General features: G+C 35.9%; 1 protein-coding gene across 7 annotated transcripts; it reads left to right on the plus strand.

The window, feature by feature from the left end:
• Positions 1-1,379: 1,379 nt before the first annotated feature.
• Positions 1,380-27,293, plus strand: ponzr1 (plac8 onzin related protein 1). 7 transcript variants are annotated; one of them, XM_087259780.1, is made up of 6 exons: positions 1,380-1,670; positions 2,109-2,138; positions 10,172-10,288; positions 11,213-11,258; positions 17,098-17,243; positions 26,860-27,293. In XM_087259780.1, the coding sequence occupies exons 4-6, from the start codon at positions 11,240-11,242 to the stop codon at positions 26,992-26,994; spliced, it is 300 nt and encodes a 99-aa protein (XP_087115906.1). In that variant the 5' UTR covers positions 1,380-1,670; positions 2,109-2,138; positions 10,172-10,288; positions 11,213-11,239; the 3' UTR covers positions 26,995-27,293. The 7 variants fall into 7 exon arrangements, with proteins under 7 accessions (XP_087115906.1, XP_087115902.1, XP_087115907.1 ...); XM_087259778.1 differs by having other exon boundaries at positions 1,620-1,959; XM_087259776.1 differs by lacking the exon at positions 11,213-11,258.

The raw sequence follows: 27,293 nt of genomic DNA on the forward strand, positions 1-27,293 counted from the left end.
GGTGACTGTGGAGGCCATTTGAGTACAGTGAACTCATTGTCATGTTCAAGAAACCAGTGTTAGATGATTCCCTCTTTATAACATGGAGTGTTATCCTGCTGGAAGTAGCCATCAGAAGATGGGTACACTGTGGTCATAAATGGATGGACAAGGTCAGCAACAATACTCAGGTAGGCTGTGGCAATGACACGATGCTTAATTGGTACTAATGGGCCCAGCGTGTGCCAAGAAAATATCCTCCAGACCATTGCACCACCAGCAGCCTGAACCGTTGATACAAGGCAGGATGGATCCATGCTTTTATGTTGTTGAATGCCAAATTCTGACCCTACCATCCAAATGTGGCAGCAGAAATTGAGACTCATCATACCAGGCAACGTTTTTTCCAGTTTTTTATGGTCCAATTTTGGTGACCCTTAGTGAATCGTAGCCTCAGTTTCCTATTCTTAGCTGACAGGAGTGGCACTTAGTGTGGTCTTCTGCTGCTGTTGCCCATCCACCTCAAGGTGCGATGTGTTGTGCGTTCAGAGATGCTCTTCGGCATACCTCAGTTGTACCAAGTTGTTATTTGAGTTACTGTTGTGTTTCAATCAGCTCAAATGCTGGCCATTCTCCTCTGACCTCTGGCATCAACAAGGCATTTGCGCCCACATAGTTGCAGCTCACTGGATATCTTCTTTTTCAGACCCTTCTCTGTAAACCCTAGAGATGTATGTAGGTGAAAATCTCAGTAGATCAGCAGTTTCTGATATACTCAGACCAGTCTTTCTGGCACTAACAACCATGCCACATTCAAAGTTACTTAAATCACCTTTCTTACTCATTCTAATGCTCGGTTCAAACTGCAGCAGTTCATCCTGACCATGTCTACATGCCTAAATGCATTGAGTTGTTGTCATGTGATTGGCTGATTAGAAATTTGCATTAAAGAGCAGTTAGACAGTTGTACCTAATAAAGTGGCCGGTGAGTGTATAGATACGCATGTATGAATTGACCTCAAACTTTTGACTTGGTAGTACGAGTCATAAAATGATTGAAAAATTAAACATGAAACAAATAACTCGTCATTTTAAAATTAAAGCGTTTTTAATAAGCTGACAAGGTTGATTAATTTTGTCATCACAATCTTTTTAGGAAAACTTTTATCTGGGTATCAGATTTATCGCATTTATTATAATAATTTTACTTATTGTCAAGCTATAAAGCTGGAGTTACTGCTAAAAAATAATCTCTCAACCTTTTGTCAGTCTCACACAAGTACAATTCCCCTTGTTCACCAGCAGAGGTCCTCCTTATTACAGAGTTGAACACGTCTACGTTTCTGCTTTCAGTAAAATAGAACAAATGTATTTAAAAAAAAGCCTAATTAGCCTAAATTGGCTTCAGGTGTCCTCAGCACGTTTCTATGCGCTTTCCAATCATCATACATTTGCATGTAACGGATAATTTCATCTAATGCACCTCTTTTGGATATATTATGGATTTATTTATAGTGCTAATCAATTTGAATAAAAAAAAAAACTATTCATAATCCAAACTAAATAAAATATAAAATGGATCACTATACACGCACACCCCACATTGCCACATATGACATTTTGTTTGACCTTTCGTATTCACAGAGGAAAATAAATCACAAGGACAAGGACATGAGCTGGACTATCATGAGGTAAACTCCAAAATTTCCCTCTAGTCACTTTTAAAAGAAGCAAAACTGATGCCTTTTCCCCTCATCGTCTTTGAATGTTACTTGTTAAACCTCGGTGATTTTCTCAAACCTGTGACAGTTGATTGTTTAATCAGATTTGTTTGAGTAAAACCACGAGGTTTGCTTTTTTGATCCGTGACGCAGTCTGTTTTGCAAGACTGCATATTCTCATATTCCTTTGAAAATTGTAACAAATTTAAGCGTTAGCTACATATCTGTTGACCCTTTACATCCTCTATTCGCAAAAGTGGTGAGTGTTTAGTTTAGCCTTTCAATAAATATTTTCAATAAACACGCCTTCTTTTTCTTGACAATGGGAAAACTCGAATGATTTTCTCTGTCGTGTTCCTGTGTGTGTTCGCGGTAAAACACATTTGCTGTTTCGTTTTCCTGAAGCAGACCACCACAGCTTGCTCCACACAAGACAAGGTAAATCATCCCCTTTATTTTATATCTATTTCGATATAGTAAATTTATGTATGCATGTATGTGTGTGTATGTATATATATGTGTATATATATGTATATATATATATATATATATATATATATATATATATATATATATATATATATATATATATATATATATATATATATATATTCTTTACTAAACACTTGTATATTTCTGCAAGGATATGTTATATATACGTTTTCTTTCTCTAAATGATCGAGTGCTAATTGTGCAATTCTTTGCTTCGCTTGAAAATGTCGGACAATTAAACCTTTACGTTGAGAATATAACAACACATTAGAAATATATGATTGAGTTACTTGTTAAAACTAACTTTGTGTGTGTATATATATATATATATATATATATATATATATATATATATCACTCTCATGTCTCAATTTTTAGCTTTTTCCCCTTTCCTCACTTGAAACAAAATTTTACTTTTACAACCACAAAAATAAGTTTGCTTTACTTCTTGTAAAAAGAGAGTATAGATATATACCATGTTCTCGATCAATCTCATCATGGAAACTTAACCCAGTCAAGTTAACGTGCACGTGCCAATCTGCATAGCTGACTCTGTTAGTGGAGTTTATAGGTTTCATTTCTGGTTAACTCTACATTAATGCAGAACTATTTTCGCAGAAATTACCTCGTTTATTGTTAAGGAATATGAAAAAAAAAACTAGAAAATATGTGCATGAATCTGTGCATACCATGATTGTCAATGTGGTAAGATGTCTTTTAACATCACTAAACACTAAAGATGTTATGTTATGTTTTTCACTAGTGATTCATTGTGTCACTGGTGTTTTTTCAACATCACATTATTAAAAATGTTGAGAGACATAATAATTCATAGATAATAATTCTTTTACATCTGTTAAACTCTGCAACACGCACGATTTAAAGATGCATAAGGAGATTTAGGAAAATGCTAATATTCACCTGATATCACTGAGAGCCTGTATGCCCCAATGCAGATCACCATCCAAAGCCACACTTCCTGAACGTGCACTTGACAACATAACTACAATACATTTAGTAACATTCTTTTGTCGGAGAGAAATCTTTATTAGGGCTGCACGATATTAGAAAAATCTGACATTGCGATGTGTTGTATTTCTGCGATATACTGTATCTATACTGTATCTATACAATTCCACAGCACTATTTCCTCGCCGCTATCGCCACTGGCTTGCATGGTTTGGGATCTTTAGAGCTACGCATCGATGGATTTGCTCTTCAGTGTTTGGACTCAGTAGTGACTATTAAACCACACTGAACTGAGCTAAGCTGAACTAAAATTCTGAAAATTGAACTGACAATGTTTCTATTTACAATGATCTTCTATGTGAAGCTGCTTTGACACAATCTACATTGTAAAATCGCTATACAAGTAAAGGTGAATTGAATTAAATATTTGGAAAGAATGTTTGGTCAAACTTTATTTTAAGGTTCAATTCTCTCTCTTAGTAAAGCATTATGACTTTTGCTTCAATAACCTCCTTATGTGCTCCTTATTAGTTATTAAGGTAGTTTAGGTATTGCATCAGATTAGGGATGTAAAATAAAATCACACAATATGTGCTTTATTATTAGTAATAAGCAGCCAATATCTCAATAGCCTAGTAACAGAGTAATAGTTAGAGTTGGTATATAAAGTTTTATCAAATGTATCATTTTAGGTTGATTCGGGATGATTCTGTAGGCCAGTGAATCATGCAGAAAATGTAATAAACATATCACAAACATTGATAAATGCAATAAAGCAAAGATCAAAGTGAGGTGAAACCTGCATGCTTTATTGTTTTGTAAATGTAAAATTACACTGCAATGTCCATTTGGCATTGCAGATCTATGCAATGTGACTATTGCGGATGCAAGAGTTGCGATATCAATGCTGAAACAATTTATATTGTGCAACCATAAACTTTATAGTACAATTAGCAATTACAATGGGAATAATTTCAAATGAAGATAAGTTGTTGATGTTTGCCTGCCATTCTCTGTCTGAATCGCCAGTTAGGGCTGCACAATATATCATTGTATCGTTAAAATATGATAATTCGCCATCGTCAAATCGCAGGATGTATGCAATGTTAAGTTTGTATTTTAATTCATCATTTGCTTGTTTTTAATGCCTGCGATTGTATAATGTCCTTAAAAACATTCAGGCATAAGAAATTTTAGCATTTGTGACATTAACAATGATTAATTTTATGGACGTATTTCTATCGTTCAGCTATTGTACTTGAATACCATTAGAAGTTGGGAAATGATAAAACACTTGTTATTTTAATTGTATCTTGTGTCTTGATTGTATTTATAGACGGTTATGCATGAAAATACTCTCAACACATGCAAATACAGAAATGCACTGCAAACAGCACAGAACACAACATGTCGGGGGACCCCAAAAATTGTAAAGATTGTTTATTAGATTTTATGGAGATGAACTCCCACTGCAGAATCATTACAATCGATTTAACTATTTTTTTTTTCAAATAGAGGTATTGAGTTATCTGGTGCAGTTAGATTCATATATCGCAATATATATTGCAAAATAAAAAAAATTTCACAATGTTAAATTTTCCCAATATCGTGCAGCCCTAGTACCAATGACGTAGACCTTTCTGTGTAAACAGGATACATAGGGGTATGCAATTGCATATTTTGACAGGCAGGTAAGACAGCCTATAGTTAGGTTCGGGCTAAATGTTTTGAATGGATGAAAATTTTCAGCCCTACACCTTCCACCACATATTAAAATGCATAAAAATACATTTGGACCACCTTATATAACCATCAGGATATAAAGAGACTTTCAGCCATTATATCAAAATTGCTCCTGAAGACGGTCACCTATTGCACATTTAAAATTTAAAGGTGCATTATCATTATTTTTATCATCATTTTTCTGATGTTTAACTTTGTGCTGTGCTGAAAAAACATTAAGAAATAGTATTTCATAAAAAACGTTTAATATTAACAAAAAAGTTATTAACACTAGTGATAAAAAATACATGTGATCTTTAAATAAATGTACAAATACAAAATGTATATAAATCATTAAGCTGTCATTTATGTGTTTTTATAATTAAAAGAAATTGAGTGAGATCAAGGTTTAAAGGGGTGGTGCTTTTCTAAGAGTTTTCTAGGGCTTGGTTGTGTTTAAAGGGTGAAAACAATGTGTGCTTATGCTTCATTTGTTAAAAAATCATGTTTTTTCCCTCACATATTACAAAAAACTGTTCATTTCATTCTGCTATTTGGCCAACTTGAAAAGACTCGTATTTCCTGGTTCCTCTAAAGGCCTGCCCTCTGATGGCTCTGATTGGTCAGCTAATAAGCAGATCAGCTCTGTGTCAGTAGCAAATGTCATGCGTCTTACAGAGCATTGCTGTGTAATGTCAGTGCAGCCGTATCAGTTTGAGCCTGAATCAGACAGAAAATGAAGGGGACACAGCTGAACCTCATGCCTGATCTCTAAAACAAAAGTTGACAAGTGTCTTGCATGTACGTATATTCAGGTTATGAGCATGTGTAGTACAATGAAACATTCACATATCTTTTGTGAACTCGAGTTCATTACATCAAATGTAGAACGCATGGAAAGCGGCCGCATAGAGAGGGCCGCTTTCCTCAATCACACTTTTTTCAATATCTAAGTGTGAACTTTTGACATGTGAATTAGCTTGCAGATATATTGTTAACCGTGTCAAACAGCATTTCCTGTTGTTTACTTCATTGTTTATGTCCTTGCTACAGCATACAGTTAACCCTAGAAACTGCATGTAAAATATGAATTTTAACAAATAAAAGCTTCTTCCTCTATGGTTGGAGCTGCTCCTTTGAGGAGAAGTTTATGGTCAAATCCACCACTGAGAACTGGGAGAGATTCTGGAAGCTGTTCTTATGTAAAATGCCTTGCACATCGAGCTAGACTATACAGTAGGGCTGCTCGATTTTAGGAAAAATCATAATCCTGATTAGTTTGGTCATAATTGTAATCACGATTATTCAAAACGATTATCAGTTGAAGTCAAAATTATTGTGCTCCTGAGAATTTTTTTTTATTAAATATTTTCCAAATGATGTTTAATAGAGCAAGGAAATGTTCACAGTATTTCCTCTAATATTTCTTCTTCTGGAGAAAGTCTTATTTGTTTTGTTTTGGCTAAAAAAAAGCAGGTTTAAATATTTTAAAACCTCTTTGAATGTCAATATTATTAGCCCCTTTAGGCATTTATATATTTTTGATTTTCTGCAGTAGAAAGTACTGTTATACAATGACTTGCCTAATTACCCCAATTAAGCCTTTGAATCGCTTTTTGAATCTGAATGATTGTATTTTGAAAAATATCTAGTAAAATATTATGTACTGTCATAGCAAAGATAAAAGAAATCAGTTATTAGAAATGATTAAAACTATTATGCTTAGAAATATATTGAAATTTTTTTTTCTTTCCATTAAACAGAAATTGGGCAGGAAAAGGGTTGCTAATTTTCTGAAGAGCTTATAATTCTGATTTCAACTGCATATATACAGTTATTTTCCTCCCTGCAAAGGAAAGCAAAATAAATACAATAGAATAAAAATATGAAACAAACTGTGCTTTAAGCATCTTTACTGTAAGAAAACACTTTAGCTACAAAAGTCCTTCAGTCAAGAGCAGAAAGGGATTTTCTCCTTGTTGTTTGATTAATAATGATGGAAACAGTCACATGTCTTTTAATTCTCAACTCGTTTGTTCATCACATAAATGAGGGTTAATATGAATAATCACTAAACACCGCGTTTTGACACTTAAGCTTCGCTGTGCTGTTCACACTACATGACTTGACTTTGTGTCTTTTGATCTCTGTGGTGTTCACACTACGCAACACTCCGTGAACGATCCACAAGAGGGGGGTCACACACTACATGATCTGACAACATCTCATTCCCCATCAGCTTATTCAAGCTACCAAACCACAGCCAATGAAATTTTAAGGGAGGAGTCGTCAGAAAAAAGCTGAACACTATTGGCTGCTTGTGTGCTGATGACATCACTGACAGCTTTTCAAGCTTTGGAGAAAGCATTTAAAAACATCGTCAAATCAGCTGATTTATGAGCGGATTAATCACTCATCTGCAAGGTTTGAGTGGATAGATACACAGAGTTTTTAATTTTTGTAATTTTATAACTCTTTGAAATAAAACTAACATATTTATAACACCCTGCCATTTTCTAACTATCAGTGTATTTCTTTCTGACATTGTTATTTTATTTTTTTTATTACAAAACAGTAAAGAACTGAGCATTTCTGCCTTAAATTACCATATTGGTTAAAATGACTGCATGTATGTCTGATACTTTTCACTGTGACTTTAAATATGTCTGCATTTTCTTGCCTGGCAACTTCCTGCTAACATAAACAAAACTTTCTGATGGCAAAAACATTAATTTACTTCAGATATCTTTCAAAACAGCATATTCTGTGGCGTGAAATAGCTCCTGTTTGAAAGTGAAAATGAAAGCCAAGCCTTTAAGTGTTTTAGTATCTTAACTACATATTTATAGGCTGTATTACCAAAAAAAGATTATATTTTTAGGGTAATGGTGTCATTAAATATGATGCCAGACATTCAAAGCTTAATTTTAATATCTCAATAATAGCTTTGAATGTAAATATGTTGTGACAATATGGCGTTTATATAAGAACGGTCAGAATGAGCAGTATGGTAATTCTAATAGTTACAGAATTCTTGTTCCACTGTTAATATATCCTACTCTCATGTCTGTGCTAACGCAGAATGAAGCGAGTGCATCGATGCCCATTCTGACCAATCACAGATGTTTCTGCTGAGCTCCTGAACACACAGCCATTCAGCTCATGCTGATATGCTCTCTCATTGGCTGTAGCTCGTCACTACATCTGACCACACGTGGGGTTAAGTCGGCCGACTGCTCTGGAATATTTAGCATGCTGAATGTTGGATTTCCGTCTGCGAGGTGTCGGCGACGCGTCAGCGAGCCTCGTTGATGCGTTGCTCAGTAGTTCACACATAAAGAGCGGCGAGCGCCGAGCACCCGCAGATTTCTTCCCGATCACAGCCCGATCTGTCGGCGAGCTCGTTAACTTCCAAATCGGGCTCAAATCAGGCTTAAAATCCTCTAGTGTGAACTAGGCACTACTTGACTATTGAAGCGCTCACGTTAAGGATACTTTAGATGTGTGCGCTCTGCTCATCACAGTGTGCGAATGAGACCAAATGCTGATCGCATGCTTCTGATTGTGTCTGCGCGCCGCACGCACACACACACAAAGCATGCGGTCTTTTGCGCTTTTAAGAGCAACAAATGTGTACAACTGGAAAGGGGAGGGTATATGATGCAATAATCGTTAATCTCGATTAATGGTTTTTCATAATCGTTAGAGGCCGAAATCGAAATCAGATTTTCGCGTAATTGCACAGCCCTACTGTACAGTAACTTCTTTTATAAATCTCTGGAACATAATTAAAATTGAATTGTAACCTATTTTCTCTGTGTCATGTGGCTTGGAAGTAGAGCTGTGCAATTTATCGAATCGCAATCATAATTTTAAACGTTGCGTTAGCTAATCAATTAGCAATATGAAATATGTATTATTTAAATTCTCTTGCCTGCGACCGAACTATGTGGAAAGCCCACAATAAAAAAAAATAAAAAAAACAGAAAAACGTGGACTGGTTGGGTGATGGCGTCTGCCTCAGAAGCATTAATAGACTAATTAATATCAAAGAAAAACGGCACGTCGATATTATGGGAATATTTTGGTCTCAAAGTCACAGACACCAAGCAAAACCTGGTACATGTAATTTGTAAAAGCCGTCATAGAGTTGTTGCCACAGCACAAGGAAATACTACAACCAGCACCTAAAAAAAGCAGCACAGGTGGCTAAATGAGAAGTGTCCTGCTAAAAAGTTAACTGAAAGTATTGCCAGTGATACACAATCTTGTAGCAAGCAACAGCAAAGTACATTTCAGAATTGTTTCAGCAATGTTAGTTTGTTGAGTGTTGAGTTTAACTTGTTTAAAGAAAGGTAAGGTCATTTTGTTTGTGCTTACTGTTTGCTCTAGAGAAACATGAGTGTTTAATATCTAAATATTTAAAAACATTTAAAAAAATTCTTCAAGTCTGTTAATGTCCTTTCAGTTCCTTTTTTAACTAACACGCCTTGCTTTATAGCAGTAAGAAGCTACAATACAGATCATTGAGCTGAAGCTTGACTACAAAACTAAATTGCAAATCAAATAGAAATCGCAATATCTGTCAAAAAAAAAATCACAATTAGATATTTTCCCCAAATCACACAGCCCTTCTTGGAAGCCCAAACACACAAGCAGGACCGGCTCCATGAAAATAACACCATTTGGACAGCATTTAACAATTCTGATGTTTATTAGCAGTGGGCAAGCCAACTTTTAGGTGCATTCAGCATTTTACCTTTCTTTGCTCCTTCAACTTTACGGCGCTCTGTGTCCATGCCCCTTCACTGTGCGTTTCTTGAGTTGTAAACTGAAGGGTTTATGACATCATTATTAACCCAGATGTAAATTTTGTAGTCCCCAAATTTTGTTTAATGTAGGCTTTGCTAAGGTAACTCTGTCTGCCTTTGTGTGAACTTTGAGCGTCTAACATTGAAAGATTGTTAATGTTTAGATTTATTTTTACATTACACAAAAACTAAAGTTTAAAATATGATGTCGTAGTGGAGCCCCCCCCCCCCCCTTTAAATGTTAGAAAAAGAAAGATAGTGCCATACCAAAAGAGGCTGAATAGCCCTTCTACAGGAAACTAAAGCCAAAAAAGAAAGTGAAATGAGAGCCCCTCCCCCACATACTGTATACACAAAATGTCTCTCAAGTCTCTAAATCATGTTTCTGTAATGCAGTGATCACAGTGTGCCGCCATATTCTAACCTTAAATCAGTCATCTTCTCTATCACCTTATCTCTCTTGTTTTCTTCCATCAGGACTTCCTTCCTTTGGAGTCATGGCAGCAATTTCTACTACAGTTGTGAGCACCCAGCGGACCTCCTCTGGAACCTGGACCACAGGCATCTGTGACTGTTGTTCTGATATGAGCACTTGTAAGTCACCAACTGTTTTAAAACTGTTTGTTTTAAATATCCCTGTCAAGATATTTTGTTGTGTATTTTGTTTTATATTTTCCCATTTTGTTCTATAACCCATATATATACACTATTTTTTGACATATATAAATATGTTTTGACATATAAATTTGTTTTGACATTTGCCCTTTAGTGTTTGGACTTCCAGCAGTGAAATTAAACCACACTGAACTGAACTAAACTGAACTTCACCTCTGAGAACTGGACTGACACAGTTTCAGTTTACTAGAACTTCTGTGTTAAGCTGCTTTGACACATTCTATATTGTAAAAGCGCTATAGAAATAAGATGAACTGAAATGAATATATACCATATTTGTTTAATGCTAAATATATGCACAATATTTGCAATAAAAGATATGCTGTAATAATTCATAGGAAGAATTAACAAATTAGTCTAATAAAGTGTAAGTAATCTAGAACCCAAACAATCAATGTATTATAACAATATAAGTATTTAAAACTTGAAATCAAATCTGAGTTTAATTCACTTAAATAATAGAGAATAAAAGAACAAGGCCTTGGTAGCATGTGCTGAGAAAATCTCATAGTTATATAGACTGGAGAAGTTGCGTCTTTCTATGTCAGCACTAAAGGGTTACACGTGTCCTAACTACATTCAATTCATCTTTATTTCTTTACAGTGCTTTTACAGTGTAGATGGTGTCAAAGCAGCTTAACATAGCAGTTCATGGAAATTGAAAGCTTAATATAGAAGTTCTAGTAATACATGCTACATGGTGCTGTGACATGCTATAAAAGATAGATTTACCATGTTAAAATTAGTTTTTGTCCTAACCATCTGCCGTGTGATATTTCTTAAATATCTGTGATGTGTGATATTTCTATTTTATAAATGCTTTTTATTTCTGCAACATTGCAGCAGAACAACAACATATACTGTACTGCAATGACAAAGATCATCTCAGGTACTGATTTTGTGCTTTATTCAGTGTTAAACGCTCCCAATGTGTGTTTAAATCCCATTAAACATGACATTGTTATATTACTGAAAACAGCAGCAGATAGAGAAAATCAAATAACTAGCAGATGATTTGAAAATCAATGTCAGTCACAAAACTGTGATTTAGTGCACACCAACAACATCAGTCACTCAGTAGCCTTTTAATACTGTTAAAGAGGTTTTATGTGTTTTAGCTAGATTAAAAACCTTTACCATTTCATTGGGAGTGCAGTGGCTGGTATTTAAATGTTAATATTAATATTATTATATTAATATTAAATGTCGTGTTTGGTTCAGACAGACAAATTGCTTGTCCCTGGATTTTTGTTGCATCGCGTGTTCTTATAAAGAATATATATAATTATATAATTATTATGAGAATTATATATAATTTACATCTACAAAGTGTTTAGTTGGGTCCGGGTGAAGGCTAGATCACGTCAATATGACCCATGAAGCAGAATAGGTGGAGTCTGATAAATTGAGACAGGATATGAGTTACGGTTTTGACACTCTTGGAGCAAAATTAGCAGATCATCACTTGGCAAATACACCAGCTTTTGGAATTACCATCTTATACAAACTTAAAGACATGCATGTAAAATATTTGGGAAAAAGCCCAGTAATAATATCTGAATAATTTCAGAAATAAAAGTGAACTATTCATTCATTTTCTTTCAGCTTATTCTCTTATCTATCAGGGGTGACCACAGTGGAATGAACCGCCAACTATTCTGGCATATGTTTTATGCAGCGGATGTCCTTCCAGCCACAACCCAGTACTAGGAAACATAAGTGAACTAGTAATATACATTTATTAAAATTACATTCTGTTACGGCCAGCTCGCTCCCGACCGTACCATAAAAAGGATCAGACACACAAAAAGATATATAATGAAAAAAAAACATTTATTAAAGGGAATAATAAAGTATAACAAACTGTCTAGGGATTTGAAATAAATAAGAAAGCAGGTGAAATTCTCTCAACTAATACAAAACAAAACATAAGACGGCAACACAAAAGAGTTGGAGCAAAATGACCTCTCTGTGGAATAACGGTCCAACAGAGGAAGTGCTGTTCTTCACAAAAAATTAAAATATATACTTTCTCCACCCATAAATTAACTAATTAACTGTGACGTCACATGGCGAGGCCACCGAAAGGTAAGAAAGAGAAGACAGGGTCGTAACAATTCATAAGAATAATAATTAATATAGCAAATAAAACAATGTTCACATTTTTCATACACCAGAATGATCACTTCAGCGTGGCCATTTAAAGATGACTGCTCCCCTGGATTTTACCTTTTAAAATTTTTTTTAAAGAAAGTCTCTTTTTTTTAATTTCCTGATATTAAAATAGGATCCATATTCCTCTCATTTTGAGGCTCACTGCAACATGGCGTAGAAGTGCAGTTTTTGTTTTCGCAAATCCACCAGAGGCTGCTGTGTACACATTTTCAGATCACAAATTTTTCTCGCAAGTGCCTTTTGCGTCTGTTGTTCTCGCGTAAATGTCAACTGTTGACTAAATGACTGACTGACCAATTGACTGTCCCACCCTCCTTTTCTTTAAACCCAACCAATAGTGTTTTCAAAAGCACCGATTGACCTGCCCTCTCACTTACCTGAACCCGTCCATATGGAAAAGCCATACATACGGAGGTAAGCGGTCAGCCATTCTAGCTACATAAGAGGGCAGGGGCAAACGCCATGTTTGAGACCCATCATTTTAAAAAGGCTTGAATAAACTCCACCATAAATGCATGAAATAAACTTACTTGATATTTTTGACTAATGAGCTGTATTTCAGCTTCACTCGAGTCTGTCTCTGTCACTGTGCTGTTTATCTGACGTAACGTAAAAAAAAGCAGATGGTGGGCGGGGAGAAGCAGCTCACTTGCATTTAAGTGAAGTTTCATAAACTAATTTCGAGAGGAGCACGTGATATGATTGTGCACCGCTGGCCACTCATCCGTAATCAGTAATAATCCAATCAGAATGATCCTAGCTTAACATAAATGGATCACTTTCTCCTCATTGCACTATCTTCGTTTTGGAAGAATCCCCCCTTCCACCCCATCTCCTCCTTTTTCTCCCGTTCTAAAGGGGGAGCGATCGAGACCTGACTGATCTCGGTTCTCCTGATATGCTTCTAGACCGGGCGGGAGCCCTGGGCTCAAATATCTCCGAGCTCAGGGTTCTCTCCCGGGACAGCATGCCAAACCTGCTATAAGTGCCAAGCATATCTAAGTGGGAACTCTTGAAAGCCACAGGCTGCAAAAACAGCTACATTGTACTCGGACACCAAAATGGGCAGATTCTGGAGGCTATAATAAATAATCTGATGGGTATTTTGAGCTGAAACTTTATAGACACATTCTGGAGACACCAAAGGCTTATCTTAAATCTTGTAAAAGGGGTAAAAAAACAACAACAACCCAATTCACCTGTACCGTATGTCTTTGGACTGTGGGGGAAACCGGATCACCCGGAGGAAACCCACGCAATTGTGGGGAGAACATGCAAACTCCACACAGAAACGCCAACTGACCCAGCCGAGGCTCGAACCAGCAACCTTCTTGCTGTGAGGCGACAGCACTACCTACTGCACCACCGCATCACCCTCATCTGCTATGGTAACGTCAAATAAAATAGTTACTTGTTACTGTAAACACTTGCCCCACCTCTTGAGTTTTTCTGATTGGTCCACTGCTTGGGAACTGACATTGAGCAGCACTGCATGTAAAAGTTGAACTATGTTTCCATCAAGTGTGTGTTTACATAAAAACACAATAGAAAGTAGTGCACTGGAAAAGAAAAATATGCTCTGTGTGAATGATCCTGAAGTCTGAAAGCTGCCAAAGCGAAACGAGACCACTCAAGCAATTGCTGATGAAAGACGAACTCAACACAAAAGCAGCTGAGCGTTCATTATGCCACACTCCACCACTTCCTGTAAGAAGCAGCACTGTTTGATCATACTAAACACATTTTAAAGCATCATGAAGCCCCCCTGTCTCAGCACAGGGTTTTCATTACTTCAAGCTCTGTTCATCTCTGTTTAGGTGGGAGTGTCGAGTGGTGAAAAAGGAAGGGTTGGCCTGAAAAGGGGAGTTTCAGTACATGCACTACAGCTGATTTTCACAGTGGCAACACGTAGACAGTGACTACGTATACAGACATCAGTAACCGAATTATTTGTCCTGATCTGAATAAGACAATAATATGATTAAGGTGTTTACATGAGTTGCTTTTGGAATGTTCCTTTCATGATCCTGTTTCACATGTTATAGCACATAATTCAATTAACGTCTAGTATCCACGTTTCCTCCAGAGTGTCATGTAATTTTGGATGTTTTATTCTTAATTTGTTGACTTTAACTGCAGTTTGGCACTTTTACTTTTATTCAGGAACGTTTTAAGCATGCCCCCATGACAAACGAGATATTAGATGCGAGAAACTGCTGGAAAAGTGTATGTCTTTAAAAACTGAAAAGTACTGCTGACGATACTAACTAACTTTGCCATCTGAATAAACATTAGCAAGAGAACACTGATCACACACTTACCAAATCTGTAGAGACCGGACAAGCAACACAAATTGGAAACCGTGCTTTTTTTAAAAAAAAAGAAGACAAGTGTCAAATCCGGATTTCATTATTTCCAGAATCGAAAAGCTCTCGGGTAAAAACTGTTCATTACAAACACATTTTTGTTGCAAGTTAGCAGACCACTGTAATTCTCACATGTGGCTCCACAAGCTGGCAGTGCTCTCATTGTGGGAAAATGGAAACAAAACCTTTATTGCGGCACATTTATAAATGCAACACTGATAACCCATGTCTCCAAACAATTCTACTTCTTCCATTTGTTTTAATTGTGGTTGACATCACAACCTGGCTCTCTGCCGTCTTAACACTGTAACAGGTAAAAACAGCCTTCGAAGCTATCATGCATATTAATGAAGTTGCACCTCATGCACAATAGAGGGCGCTGATTGGTTTGAACCAAGTCTTTTTCATGAATTAATGCTGAAAGCTCAAATTCGTCACATTGTACCCGCCGGTACAGACATCCAGTCTACATGCTGGAATTTACACAAGGATCTCATGGCCATGACGCAGCTTCAAAATTTATTTTCAAACCAGAAGAACAAACTTGCTCTAACAACCAGTTTTCACTTTTTAGTAGAATATGTGTCCTAATAGTGTTTTTAGCAGAGTGGGACACATACATGACTGTCACCATCTCAAAAAAAATGTCTTATGGTGTTTCGTGACCCTTTAAGGTTGTTTTATGAAGCTGCTTTGTGCAGTTTAAAGGGCCATGACACCCCCCACTTTCGGTTAAAGTCTACTTCAGAATTTTTTCAAAAGATGCATGATTAATGGGCGTGGAGCTCCGCGAGCATCGGGCAGGAGTGGGCGTGGCCAGCAAGGGAGAAGGGGAGCGAACAAAGCTAGCTCACAAAATGAGACAAACCGTGAGACGCATGAGTTTATAGTTTACAAAGTTAAAATGCAAAGAAATAAATAGTGATTTAATGTCCTGCTACTTTTGTTATTCGTAATTTCATATACACATAACCACAATTTATATCATTATAAAGATAAGTGTGTTCATGTAAACCCTATAAATGAGGACTCCTCCCTCAATCCCCGTATCCAGCAGACTCAGTGGAGCAGGTCTCCTGACCTGTCTATTTTAACCTTTAGCCCTGCTGGTAATCTGGAGGATTTAGGCAAACACAGCAGCACAGTGATGTGTCTGAATGTGAGTGAACTCCTGATAAAAGACAGCGTCCGCCATTCTCTAATTCTCGTGCTGCTCTCCCGACAAAAATGCTAGCAGCACACACACAGCTTTGCTGTATGATCGGCTCTGACAAGATCGCGGGGGAAAACATGCAACAAACCCCGTGGATCATGCAAACAAACACATATGAGCCTTCATGAACGGCTAAATACTGTGTGCCCGTGCCGTGGGTTCGTGACGTGTCTCACAGCTCGGGCTAGACTCTGGCTGGTCTGGCAGGTCTCATGAATAATTAAGCAGCCGGCTCTTCTCATAGGATAAGAGAACTCCGCTATGAATAATAATGAGAAACCGACGCGTCATCATTGCACTAGCAGTACTGCGCTACGTCGCCCATTTTGATCCCGCCCTAAAAATCATTTTAAACCCGGAAGCTGAAATTAGCTGACAAAAGCTCAAAATTATCAAGTGTCCCCCACAATTAAAGCTGACAGGTGCTAACATTGTCTTAACTGATGCTCAACACACAAATCTGTTAATATAAAAAAAAAAGTTATCCAGGGTGTCCTGAACCTTTAATAAAACGTAACATGTTAAAGCATATTTGGTGTTTCTCTATTTTCTATGAAATCAAACCTGAGGGTTGAGGGTGTGTGACGTCATTAGCATGTCGCAAGATGCGATTTATTGTACCAATTAAATAAAAGCTTTTTTCTTTGTGTTTGAACACTTTCTGGGTCATAGGATGGAGGGCGGAGGATAACAGGAAGGTAATTAAAGAGGAATGCGTCTCCCACGTCTGCTTGTGAACTGAACCACATCAACAGCTATAAAATCCCTAATACAACCAGTTTTGCAATTTGTTCATGTATTTTGTGTGTGTGGGGGCATTTTTTTTAAGGATCTACTTATTAATGATGATGTTTTAAAATTGTGTAAATGCTGAATCCAGGTGGGTCAGGGAACAGACTATATAGATATGAAATCATTGCATAAATGCAAAGTACGTACAAAACTAACAAATCCTAACGTGTGTGTTTATTCAGGTTGCTGTGGCTTCTGGTGTTTCCCATGTATGCAGTGTCAGACTGCGTCTCAGTTTGGCTGGTGTTTCTGCATGCCATTGCTGGACTGCTGCATGGTGGTGTCCTGCTGTCTCCGCAAGAAAATGAGAGAACAGTACAGCATTAATGTGAGTTCTCACACACTGCTACATGTTTTTGGAGATGAGTCATGTGTATATAAATATATATATATAAAAGACTAATAAGGTGTTGCAAAGTAGATGCAAAAATACATGAAACACTTGCAGCTTCCTGTTTTCTCTTCTAGGATATTATGAATGACGTTATTCACTAGTAAGCTGGTAACTTTTAAAAAATAATCAGCTGTCCATAAGTGAGAATGTGATATATTTGAGTTCAGTAAAGAAATCCTAAAGAGTGCATTGAAGCTTTATGCTTTAGTAAAGTGATGCACAGCGCTGTGATTGTTTCTACATGAGCAGCTCATAATGCAGGTTTCTTTAATTGCTTTGTTACTATTTTCATAGGTAAAGTATACATTTTCAAATCTCTTAGTACCAAACTTGAAACAGATAACATTTGTGAACGCCACTAGTCATTCTTACAAATCCGGTGTCATGATTTCATTGTGTTTGCACATAATTTCATTCCACTTAATCAGTCTTTCAGAACACAAAGTCATTGTGATATACAGTTAGAATTATTAGTCAGAATTATTAGAATTATTTGACGAAACCCCCCCCCCTTTTTTTTTTTTATATTTCCCAAATGATGTTTAACAGAGCAAGGAAATTTTCACAGTATGTCTGATAATGTTTTTTTCTTCTAGAGAAAGTCTTATTTGTTTTATTTCGGCTAGAATAAAAGTAGTTTTTAGTTTTTTTTGAAAACATTTTAAGGACAAACTTATTAGCCTCTGTAAGCTTTTTTTTCGATAGTCTACAGAACAAACCATCATTATACAATAACTTGGCTAATTAACCTAATCTGCCAAGTTAACCTAATTAACCAACTGTAGTTAAGCATTTAAATGTTACTTTAAGCTGTATAGAATTCTTGAAACATATCTAGTAAAGCATTATTTACTGTCATCATGGCAAAGATGAAATAAATCAGTTATTAGAAATGAGTTATTAAAACTATTATGTTTAGAAATGTGTTGAAAAAAATCTCTCCGTTAAACAGAAATTGGGTAAAAATAAACAGGGGCTAATAATTCAGGGGGGCTAATAATTCTGACTTTAACTGCATTTTGTTTCGAGAACTAACGCACACAAGTCCTTTCAGACCCTAAGCTAACACTAGCAGTGCCCTACTGCCACCTTTACCTCAGGAATTGAGAATGTTTGCAGCCGTTTTAACAGGTTTTGCATTAATAAATTTTTTATAAAAATAGTGAAGGTCCCGCTTTTCCCTCTAGCGTTCCGACCACCCTGTTCCAGCACAAGGCTGCCTAGGGGCAAAGCAGCCATTAAATCCTCTAATTTTTAGACGTTTCTCGGTTCCTCGTGTCTGAAATCTTATCATACCCTTAACATTATCTTCTCATCTGTACAGTGCTTAGCATAATTGAGTACACCTCATTTCGAAATTGTATATTTTTATCCATTTGTCAGTGAATATGCAATGTATTTTTGGTGCATTTAAACAAAACAGATTTATTAAACAGATATATTTATTAAAATAACATTTTAGTCACCAAACTTAGAAAATGTAGAAAATTGAAAGATAATACAATCAAATAGCAGCTACAACCTACAAAATGTCAACAAAATTTTTACATTTTTTTGCTTCTTTTGATTTTGCCTTTTTTTAAAAAATATTTGTATTTAATATTTTTCTATAACATCGTTATCATAAGTTATTTTGTTAGATAAGCTACAGATTTGGCTTCAGTACTGACTAATGTATATGCACATATAATTTGTCAGCATGCATGCACATACATCTAGGTGCAGAGAACATTTGCTTTAATCACCAAAACAAAACCTTTTAAGATCTTTTTTCAACTTTGTTCTTTAAACTGTTGGTTCATTCGGTAGCAAACAAAACAAGGTACAGGTGTCAAATCACCCTCGGTGCTAAAGTAATGTTACTGTGCTTTTTTTTTTTCTATGTTTTTCACACTTTACAGAAATGTGTGTGTGTGTGTGTGTGTGTGTGTACATGCATATAAATACCTGTTTGTAATTCTAATATTTCTAATTCCAGTTTATATTAACAGCTATATGTTGCATCCATCACATATTTTATGTATACAAAATTTAAATATGAACTTGTGTGTGATATGTAATTTGCATGCAGTTTGCATTTTGTACTGTATTGTTGTTTAAATTTAACTTTGAAAGTTCTACTTAGGTGGCATAGTGGCTCAGTGGTTAGCACTGTCGACTCTCGGCAGGAAGGTTGCTGCTTTGAGTCCCGGCTGGGTCAGTTGGCGTTTCTGTGTGAAGTTTGCATGTACTTTCCTTGTTGGCATGGGTTTTTCCAGGTGTCCACAGTCCAAATACATGCACTATAGGTGAATTGAAAAAACTAAATTGGCCGTAGTGTGCTGTACAGTATGTGTGTGAATGTGAGAGTGTATGAGTTTTTCCCCAGTACTGGGTTGCAGCTGGAAGGACATTCGCTGTGCAAAACATATGCTAAATAAACTGGCTATTTACATGGCAGACTTTGTAAGTGCCAAAACTGAATGCTTTACTAGCAAGAAATACGGTTAAAAGACCATCTGCAGTGTGAGGATAAATATCGAGTCTCCTCCATTCGGCCTCTTAACTTTCTCTTTACTTTCCTTTTACTCTTCTTTATTTTCATGGATAAGGAAACTGTGTTGCTCGCACTCCACTGAAGACATCCATTATGTAACACCGGGGAATGACACCAACAACAGAAGTTTGGATCCACATGCAGGTTTATTAGAATAGTCAGGCAAGCAGTGGTCAATACCGGCAAACACATGTATGAGGGAAATTCAGAGTCGAAGTCAAAACAACAGGCAGTTGGTCAGAGGCAGGCAGCAAACAGCATTAAATAAATAAACAAGGCAAAGGATCAAAAACACGGCAAAGACAGACAAAGGAAACGCGTTGTAATGTCACTGTGACGGATAACAAGACTCGGCAAACTGAAGAAGTAAATGTGTGGCTTAAGTAGTGTGTGTTAATCAGTCTTTGAAAGTTCTCAGGTGTGCGAAAGTAATCAAGCTAAATGAGGAAGCAGGTGTGTGGGCGAAGAGCATGTATGAAGTTGAAGTCCATTTACAAACACATTTGTAGTTCTGTGAGTGAGAATGTTTTCCAGTGACCTCTGGTGGTTAGAGATCGCTGGTGAATGTGACACATTAGCCTACATATTTAAATTTTTGTGAATGCAAAAAATTGTTTTTAAACCTCTTTCTAAATTCAGTTATAATATCCAGCAAACAAATAAATGAACAATATTAACGAAGTGTGAGTTATATCCAAAAACACATCCTATTCTTATGCCCCATAGGGTGATGCATACGTCTCCAAAACCAGACAAATAAAAACAAACTAACTAACGTGCTGTGCGCTGTACTTTAGACCTGCTTTTAGATGGTCAATGACGTAGTCTATTTTAGTTCTTCAAAATAGCAACACACCAATGATGCTCCTTAACACACCTCTATATATATTTATAAAAAATAAATATGGTGACAGGCCTGAAATGGAAGAGCTGTGAGTTCTTTTACATTTCATTATTCCATTTCTGCACCTGAATATTTTTGACTCTATGGATAACCATAAACCACTGTTTTTTTTATTTATTTTTCTCTTGCTTACAATTTGTTTATCTTTATACACAATTCACAGCTTTACAGAATCACCCCATCAATCTAAATTAATCCATCTGGTGAAGTTATATTCAAATTACAATTATATACTGCAAAAAACTAAATAAATATCACAATGTCTGTAAAAAAAGAATGTTTTGGTGTAATACTATGTATTTTTTCAAAATTGTGCAGCCTTACTTGTTAAATAATTATAAAATTACATTACCAAATACACATTATAAAACTATAGTTTTCATTGTTTCAATTCGGTAAAAATATTCTTCTTTAAAGTTACAAATATACTTTTTTTGTGCCCAAATGCTTTAAACTCTTGAAAATGCCTTTAAAACACATGCAGATGATAACGTTTCACTCTGTTATTGGTATACTTTGCCACGACTCCAGAAATCTTATGTATTCCCAGCTGTTGCTGATTAAGTAGTATCCCAATTCAACATTGCATATCCTGCAATGTGACTTGCAGACACACACATTATGATATCGATGCTGAAACAAAATATTGTGCAGCCCTAGTAACAAGCACAAAGCATCAAATGAGCAGTGGTGGACCAAGTACAAAAGTACAGCAACCCTAATAAAATATTGCTCATGTACTCCTCATCAATTTGATGTGATATGGGCTTTTAATGCACTTAATAATTAATAAGTATGAAGTGCTTATTGATTAATTTTTATTTATTTTTTGCTCAAACACTGTGTGGTGCTATCAAAACTTGTTAGAACAGATAACTACAACTACTACTGATAATATATGATAATTCAAGTGTGCAAGCAAGTGAAACTCTATACAGTATATGTACCATTCAGCCTAGTATATAAATATCATTTGCTTGAGTGTATGCTGACATAAATATATATACAATAGAAAAGCAGATGTGCATTTGAGGATCCTATGTAAACATGCTAGTTTAATATCTATGATGCACATGACTGTGAGGGAGATGCATTGTGAATAATACGTATTAATTTAACAACTTAACATTTATTTTATTTAATTTCTAAATAAAAACAACTCAGTTTATGTTGTAATACACAAATATGCACATGTCCACATTAAAGGATTTTTTAGACTGTACATACACTTTTTACAGCAGATTTTGCCCAGAAACAATTAACTATTCGTGACTATTTGCAATGATTATTCCTACAGTTAGTCTTTAGTATGTACTATTTCCAAAATCAGCCATGTGTCTAGCCTACTCAAGACCCTCAGACCATTACTGAGCTAAACTTTATGCGGAGAATTGCTTTGATAAGGTCATTTGAGTCAGTGAATCATTAACTGGAGATTTGCTGTGACCAGATTAATTGAATTAGTGAGATGTTAACTGGAGACTTGCTGTTAAATAATGGCAGGGGAAGAAATAGAGCAGAGAGGATCAGATGGCAGCCATAAAAAGTTTATTCCAAAAACACAAACAACATAATCCAACTGACCAGAAAACAGAAACAAAAACTACACCCATGTAAAGATAAGACCTGACAAAGAACAGAGGAAACACAAGGGCTCATATACTACAATAAACTAAGGGCAAGGGGAAATAGAAACTAAACCGAACTACAAACTAAAAGGCTACAAAACAAGCAACATGACCTCCTTGAACACATTTGCTAATTAAGAGGAAGATTTGTACTATGTAAAATCAGTTTAACTGTTTCCGTAAACTACTGCATAAACCACAGTCTGTATTTCATTTTCTGATTTTCCTGATGCAAATTACTACTGTAGAGAACTACAAAATCTTCCTGAATGTGTTTCCTGGTTAAATAGATAGGGCAGACATGTCAAACTCTTTGATACTAAAAGACTGGGCATTTTTATGGAGGGCAAAGCCACATAAAGTCTGTGTACATACAATAAAAATGTGATTTAAACCTTGTATGAATGCTATAAACGTCGATTAATGATTGAAATGTATTATACTCCTGAACCATGTTTACCCTCCACATGTAAGCTGATCCATCTGAACTTTAACTCCGTTATACTGCTTGAAGTTGATTGGTTTAAAAACAGGTTATGATTTGAAGTCCCACAATAACCCTCTGGTTGTTTATTTATCAAATAGGTGGTGTTTCCCATATGCTTCAGTTAACTTGTTTTTGATATGTGCTTTTTCTCTAAACTTTAAACAAATATAAATCTATCTGTAATCGTTTATAATAGTCACAGATGCCTTTAATCCTCTCAAATGTGCATTTGTTAACATGAGCATCTGTTAATTTTGCTGTCTTCAGTAGTTTGTTGCTTCTGTTCTTTTGCAGTTTCTTTTTTTTCCATAACATGTGGACAAAGTAATGTAGGAGGAATTGAAAATACACTGCACATACAGAGTACTCTGGAAAAGATTATTCAAAGATGATTTATTGGATTTACTAGTTTTTTTTTAAAGTAAGTGGTTGTAAACAATGTATTTGGGCTGACTTTAAACAAGAAATTAAGTTGAACATTACAAAATGTAAAATTTCTTATTGTTTTGCAGAAACTTTTTTTCTAGTTTTTCAGTGCTTTTGATACACTTGGCAGTAGATTGTGCTTTGCTTGTACATTATATGGTTACAAAAATAAGATAGTACACTTTTTTACTTAAATTTGCTTAACTTGCACTGTATGAGTAACTTTCACATCCTCATAAAAAAGTTACTTTTTTAACTTTTCTTACTGGAACAATGTTGCAAAAGCATTAATGACTCATCCTGCACTATATGGTTTTTACACCAATCAGATGCATTACAGAATTAGGATTTCCCTCCGCTTATCCACCCTTGAAACAGATACAGACATTTGTAATATAAGGCTGCATTTAAACTGCACATCTTGATAGTCAATTCCATTTTGCGACTTGCATTGACAAGTGAAAATCAGATCTACCTGCTTGCACTGCAGACACAAGGGCACATCGTTTAAATTTCCACATATGAGCAGGGCCTGAATCTGATTTGGGTAAATCGGAACCCATGTGATTTCTTCCTGCTTACACGTACATGGGCCATACCCTATTTGTGCCACATAGGAGAAAAAGTCGGAATCGAGTCACTAACACCATGCAGTGTTAATGCAGCCTAAATGTCCGAGCTGGTTTTGGAGTCATTTGGATGTTTAACTTGTATAAAAAAGTTTTATTTTATTTTTTTATTTATTTTTTTTTAAGATTACATCATTTGCATTTACATTTATTCAGTTATAAATGAGGAATAAAGACATAACTATGCTTTTAGCATTAACAAAACTTATTATGTTTTGTTATTTATTGTAATATGTAATATTAACATGTCAAACACTAAAACGTTGCTGCTGCAGATGAACTTTTCTAGTCATCTCAACTTACATCGGTTATACTGACTAAACATATTGACATGACTAAACTCAATAAGGTGCAAGACGTGTATGGCATAACTTGTTGCAATTTTGAAACCAGAGCAACTCTAATTTTTGTGTTTTTTCACATTGTTTAAATGCATGCTTTCTTCATCTTAGGGGGCTTTTTTCAGTTTATTCATAACGACTTGCTTTTGTATAATAACATTATTACTAGTATTATTTATTACATGCATATTTATATTTGTTTTAATGAAAACTAGTGTAGATTTGTCCACCTGTTGGGTTTTGGAGACGTATGCATCGCCATATGAGATCAGGACGTGTGTTTGGATATTACTCCATTGACCACACTTTTATTATTATTATTGTTCATTTATTTATGAATTTAGAAGTAGTTGTGAAACAAATCTTTGCGCTTAAAAAATTTATTTTAGATATGTAGGCTAATGAATGTCATAATGAATGTGGGGTATTAATTATCTACTTATCTTTTACGTGCAGGAAGCTAAGGTCAGAAAGCCAACATAAGTATGATATCAGTTTAATCAGTAGATGTATGGCCTGGTAGGAGGTGAAACTAAAATATAGACAAGTAAAACTGAAATATGTGAAGAGGATAACTTTAATCCTTAAAATATGTTACTGGTGAACTTGTAGGCAGTAGAGGGAAAAAATAGATAAAAGGGGACACATGTGTTGCTGTATGACTGACAGACCTTCTTTGCAAAGTATAAACCTTTAAAAGACATTTCGGTAAGACTTTGTCTTCTTGACCATTGAGAGAGCCTCTTTAAAGAAAATAGTCACTGCAGTTATGACTTTTTTTTGTCATATTTTTTATTGTGCATCAGAGAAGTGGTTGAAGTGGTTAAAAGAGACTCAATATATAGTAGGGTTGGGTCGATAGATGATGTCATCGTACATTGCCGATGGCCGATAGACATCACAATGCTAAGCTGCCATCATGATCTTCCACCCCGGAGGATCACACAGCTCCATTTACAGTAATACATCTTAGTTTTAAAATGGTATTTTCGAACAAAAACTGTCCACATCCACACTGGTGTTTCATCTAGCATTTCTGAAAAGCCCTCCTTTTACACTTTACCATTGAAAGCGCACATTACATGACCACACACAGACACAGACACGTTTTCACTGTTGATATTTGTTGACAGATAATCTGTAAGTGATGATTTTGTTCGCTGTGACTCGTTGGATTGAAACACTTCTTTATTCGCACATCTTTTATGCGATTTAATCCAGTTTTGCGCATGAAGTTAATTCGCATTTTTGGAATGTAAACATAGCTACAGACATTGTCATGCGCTCGTCTGAGCTCCAAGCAGTGCTTTGAGCACAAAACCCTAGAGAGCAGTGCACGTCGGACAGTTTATCAAGAATGTACCGCTGGATAGCATCTCAGTATAGTTGTTAAACGTGATATGTAATTAATCTTGTCTTTATCTAACGACTCTTCTGTCTTTTTAATCTATCAGGTGATGTGTGACAGTGTTAGTACACTGCTTCATACTTTCGCTTTTACACTTGTACTTAGTCATTTTAGCAAAAATCTCAGATACTGTTGGCTGGTTTCTGTTAGTTGTGCACCTTTTTTACCAAGCAAGTTTGTCGACTCCATTATAATGACACTGATCACTCTGCCTATTTATGCAAGAGTCCTGCGGAAAAAGTGATTGACAGGTGGTAATTTGTGTGCAACTTATCTTTATCTATTTTTTATTTAATTATGTGTAAAACAATAACCATGCAGGTCAGGTAGTTGAAACATTAGGCTACAAATAATTAATTCCCTGCCGCCTATGATGACGATGCCATCGTTCATCACGATGTTTCATATTAGACATCGTGCGAAGCCAAATTGGTCGACCAACCCAACCCTAATGTATAGGATAGTTCACCCAAAAAATGAAATTCTGCCATCATTTACTCTCTTATTTTTTGTTGTTGATACTTTTGTTAAAAGCTCTTGTTATCTTTGTTCACTGAGGTTTTTATTATCCTAATATTTTAGCCAAAGTTTACATGAACATGTAGTATCATCTGCCGGCACAAAAAACTTTTCCAATGTCTTAAATAAACACCCTTCAAGTGGTATTCATGCCAATCTACTGATACCATCTTTAGAAAGCGTAATACAAAGTTCAGGTCAATTCAAGCTTATTTTACAGTAATGATTGTTCAAATCAGCTTTACAAAAGGTGCACGTTATTGCATTACAATCAAAATCATAAAAGTTAAGGTGTGGCGGAACCAAACGTTTTGAGCACATTTTCCCGACAAGCAATATGTGTTCTTACCCTTGGAAACCATGTGGCAACTCCAATGATAACCACAGCGATATGCACTACCAGTACTTCTACTGAGCTATTAGTGGCATTTAGGGCTTACTATATCACTGTCAGAGTCAGAAAGAGCTTTATTGCCAATTATGTGGTGTTTAGTAATACACTCTCTTGCACTCACTCCATATCTCAAGCCTCCATGATTTCCGGGATATTTTGTCTAATTTGCAGGCATCAGGGAGCCATTATGAATATGCAGGAGACAGAAATGTGCATCATTAACATAAATAAGGGTTTAACATGAGCAGTGTTAAATGATGTTTTTCTTTCTTCCTCAGGGTTCATGCTGTGATGACTTTTGCACTCTCTGCTTCTGCTATCCATGCGCCTGGTGCCAGATGTCCAGAGAAATTAAGACTCGGGCTCGTTCCGGCACCACCGCCACCGTGGTCACCCAGCAGATCAGATATTAGAGATGCGAGTTTGCTGTAAGTTTTCTTAGTTGAGGTAGAAGCTGAAAGTGAATGTCTCCACCCAATGTTGATACATAAGCAGACAAGTTGTTTTATATATATCGTAGGCTTCACTGCTTTTTCATAGTTTGCTTCGCAGATTTTGTAACACATTTATTGTATTTTTATATCGTTTTTATTTCAAAGTTTGTATATTGAAGCTAAGAAATGTTCTGTTAGATCACTGTCAGTTAACTTTGTGATCGCTGATATTAGTTTGCAGTTTAAGAACAAAAATAAAATGATGTGTACTGATCTGA

The sequence above is a fragment of the Danio rerio genome, chromosome 7, assembly GCF_052040795.2.
Source record: "Danio rerio strain M-AB ecotype USA chromosome 7, GRCz13ab, whole genome shotgun sequence".
Taxonomy (NCBI): Eukaryota; Metazoa; Chordata; class Actinopteri; order Cypriniformes; family Danionidae; genus Danio; species Danio rerio.

Coding starts and splice junctions, on each gene's coding strand:
- ponzr1 (XM_087259776.1), top strand. CDS start 10,192: ATGGCAGCAATTTCTACTACAGTTGTGAGCACCCAGCGGACCTCCTCT. Junction 10,289..17,097: donor TTGTTCTGATATGAGCACTT/GTAAGTCACCAA, acceptor GTGTTTATTCAG/GTTGCTGTGGCTTCTGGTGT. Junction 17,244..26,859: donor GAGAACAGTACAGCATTAAT/GTGAGTTCTCAC, acceptor TTTCTTCCTCAG/GGTTCATGCTGTGATGACTT.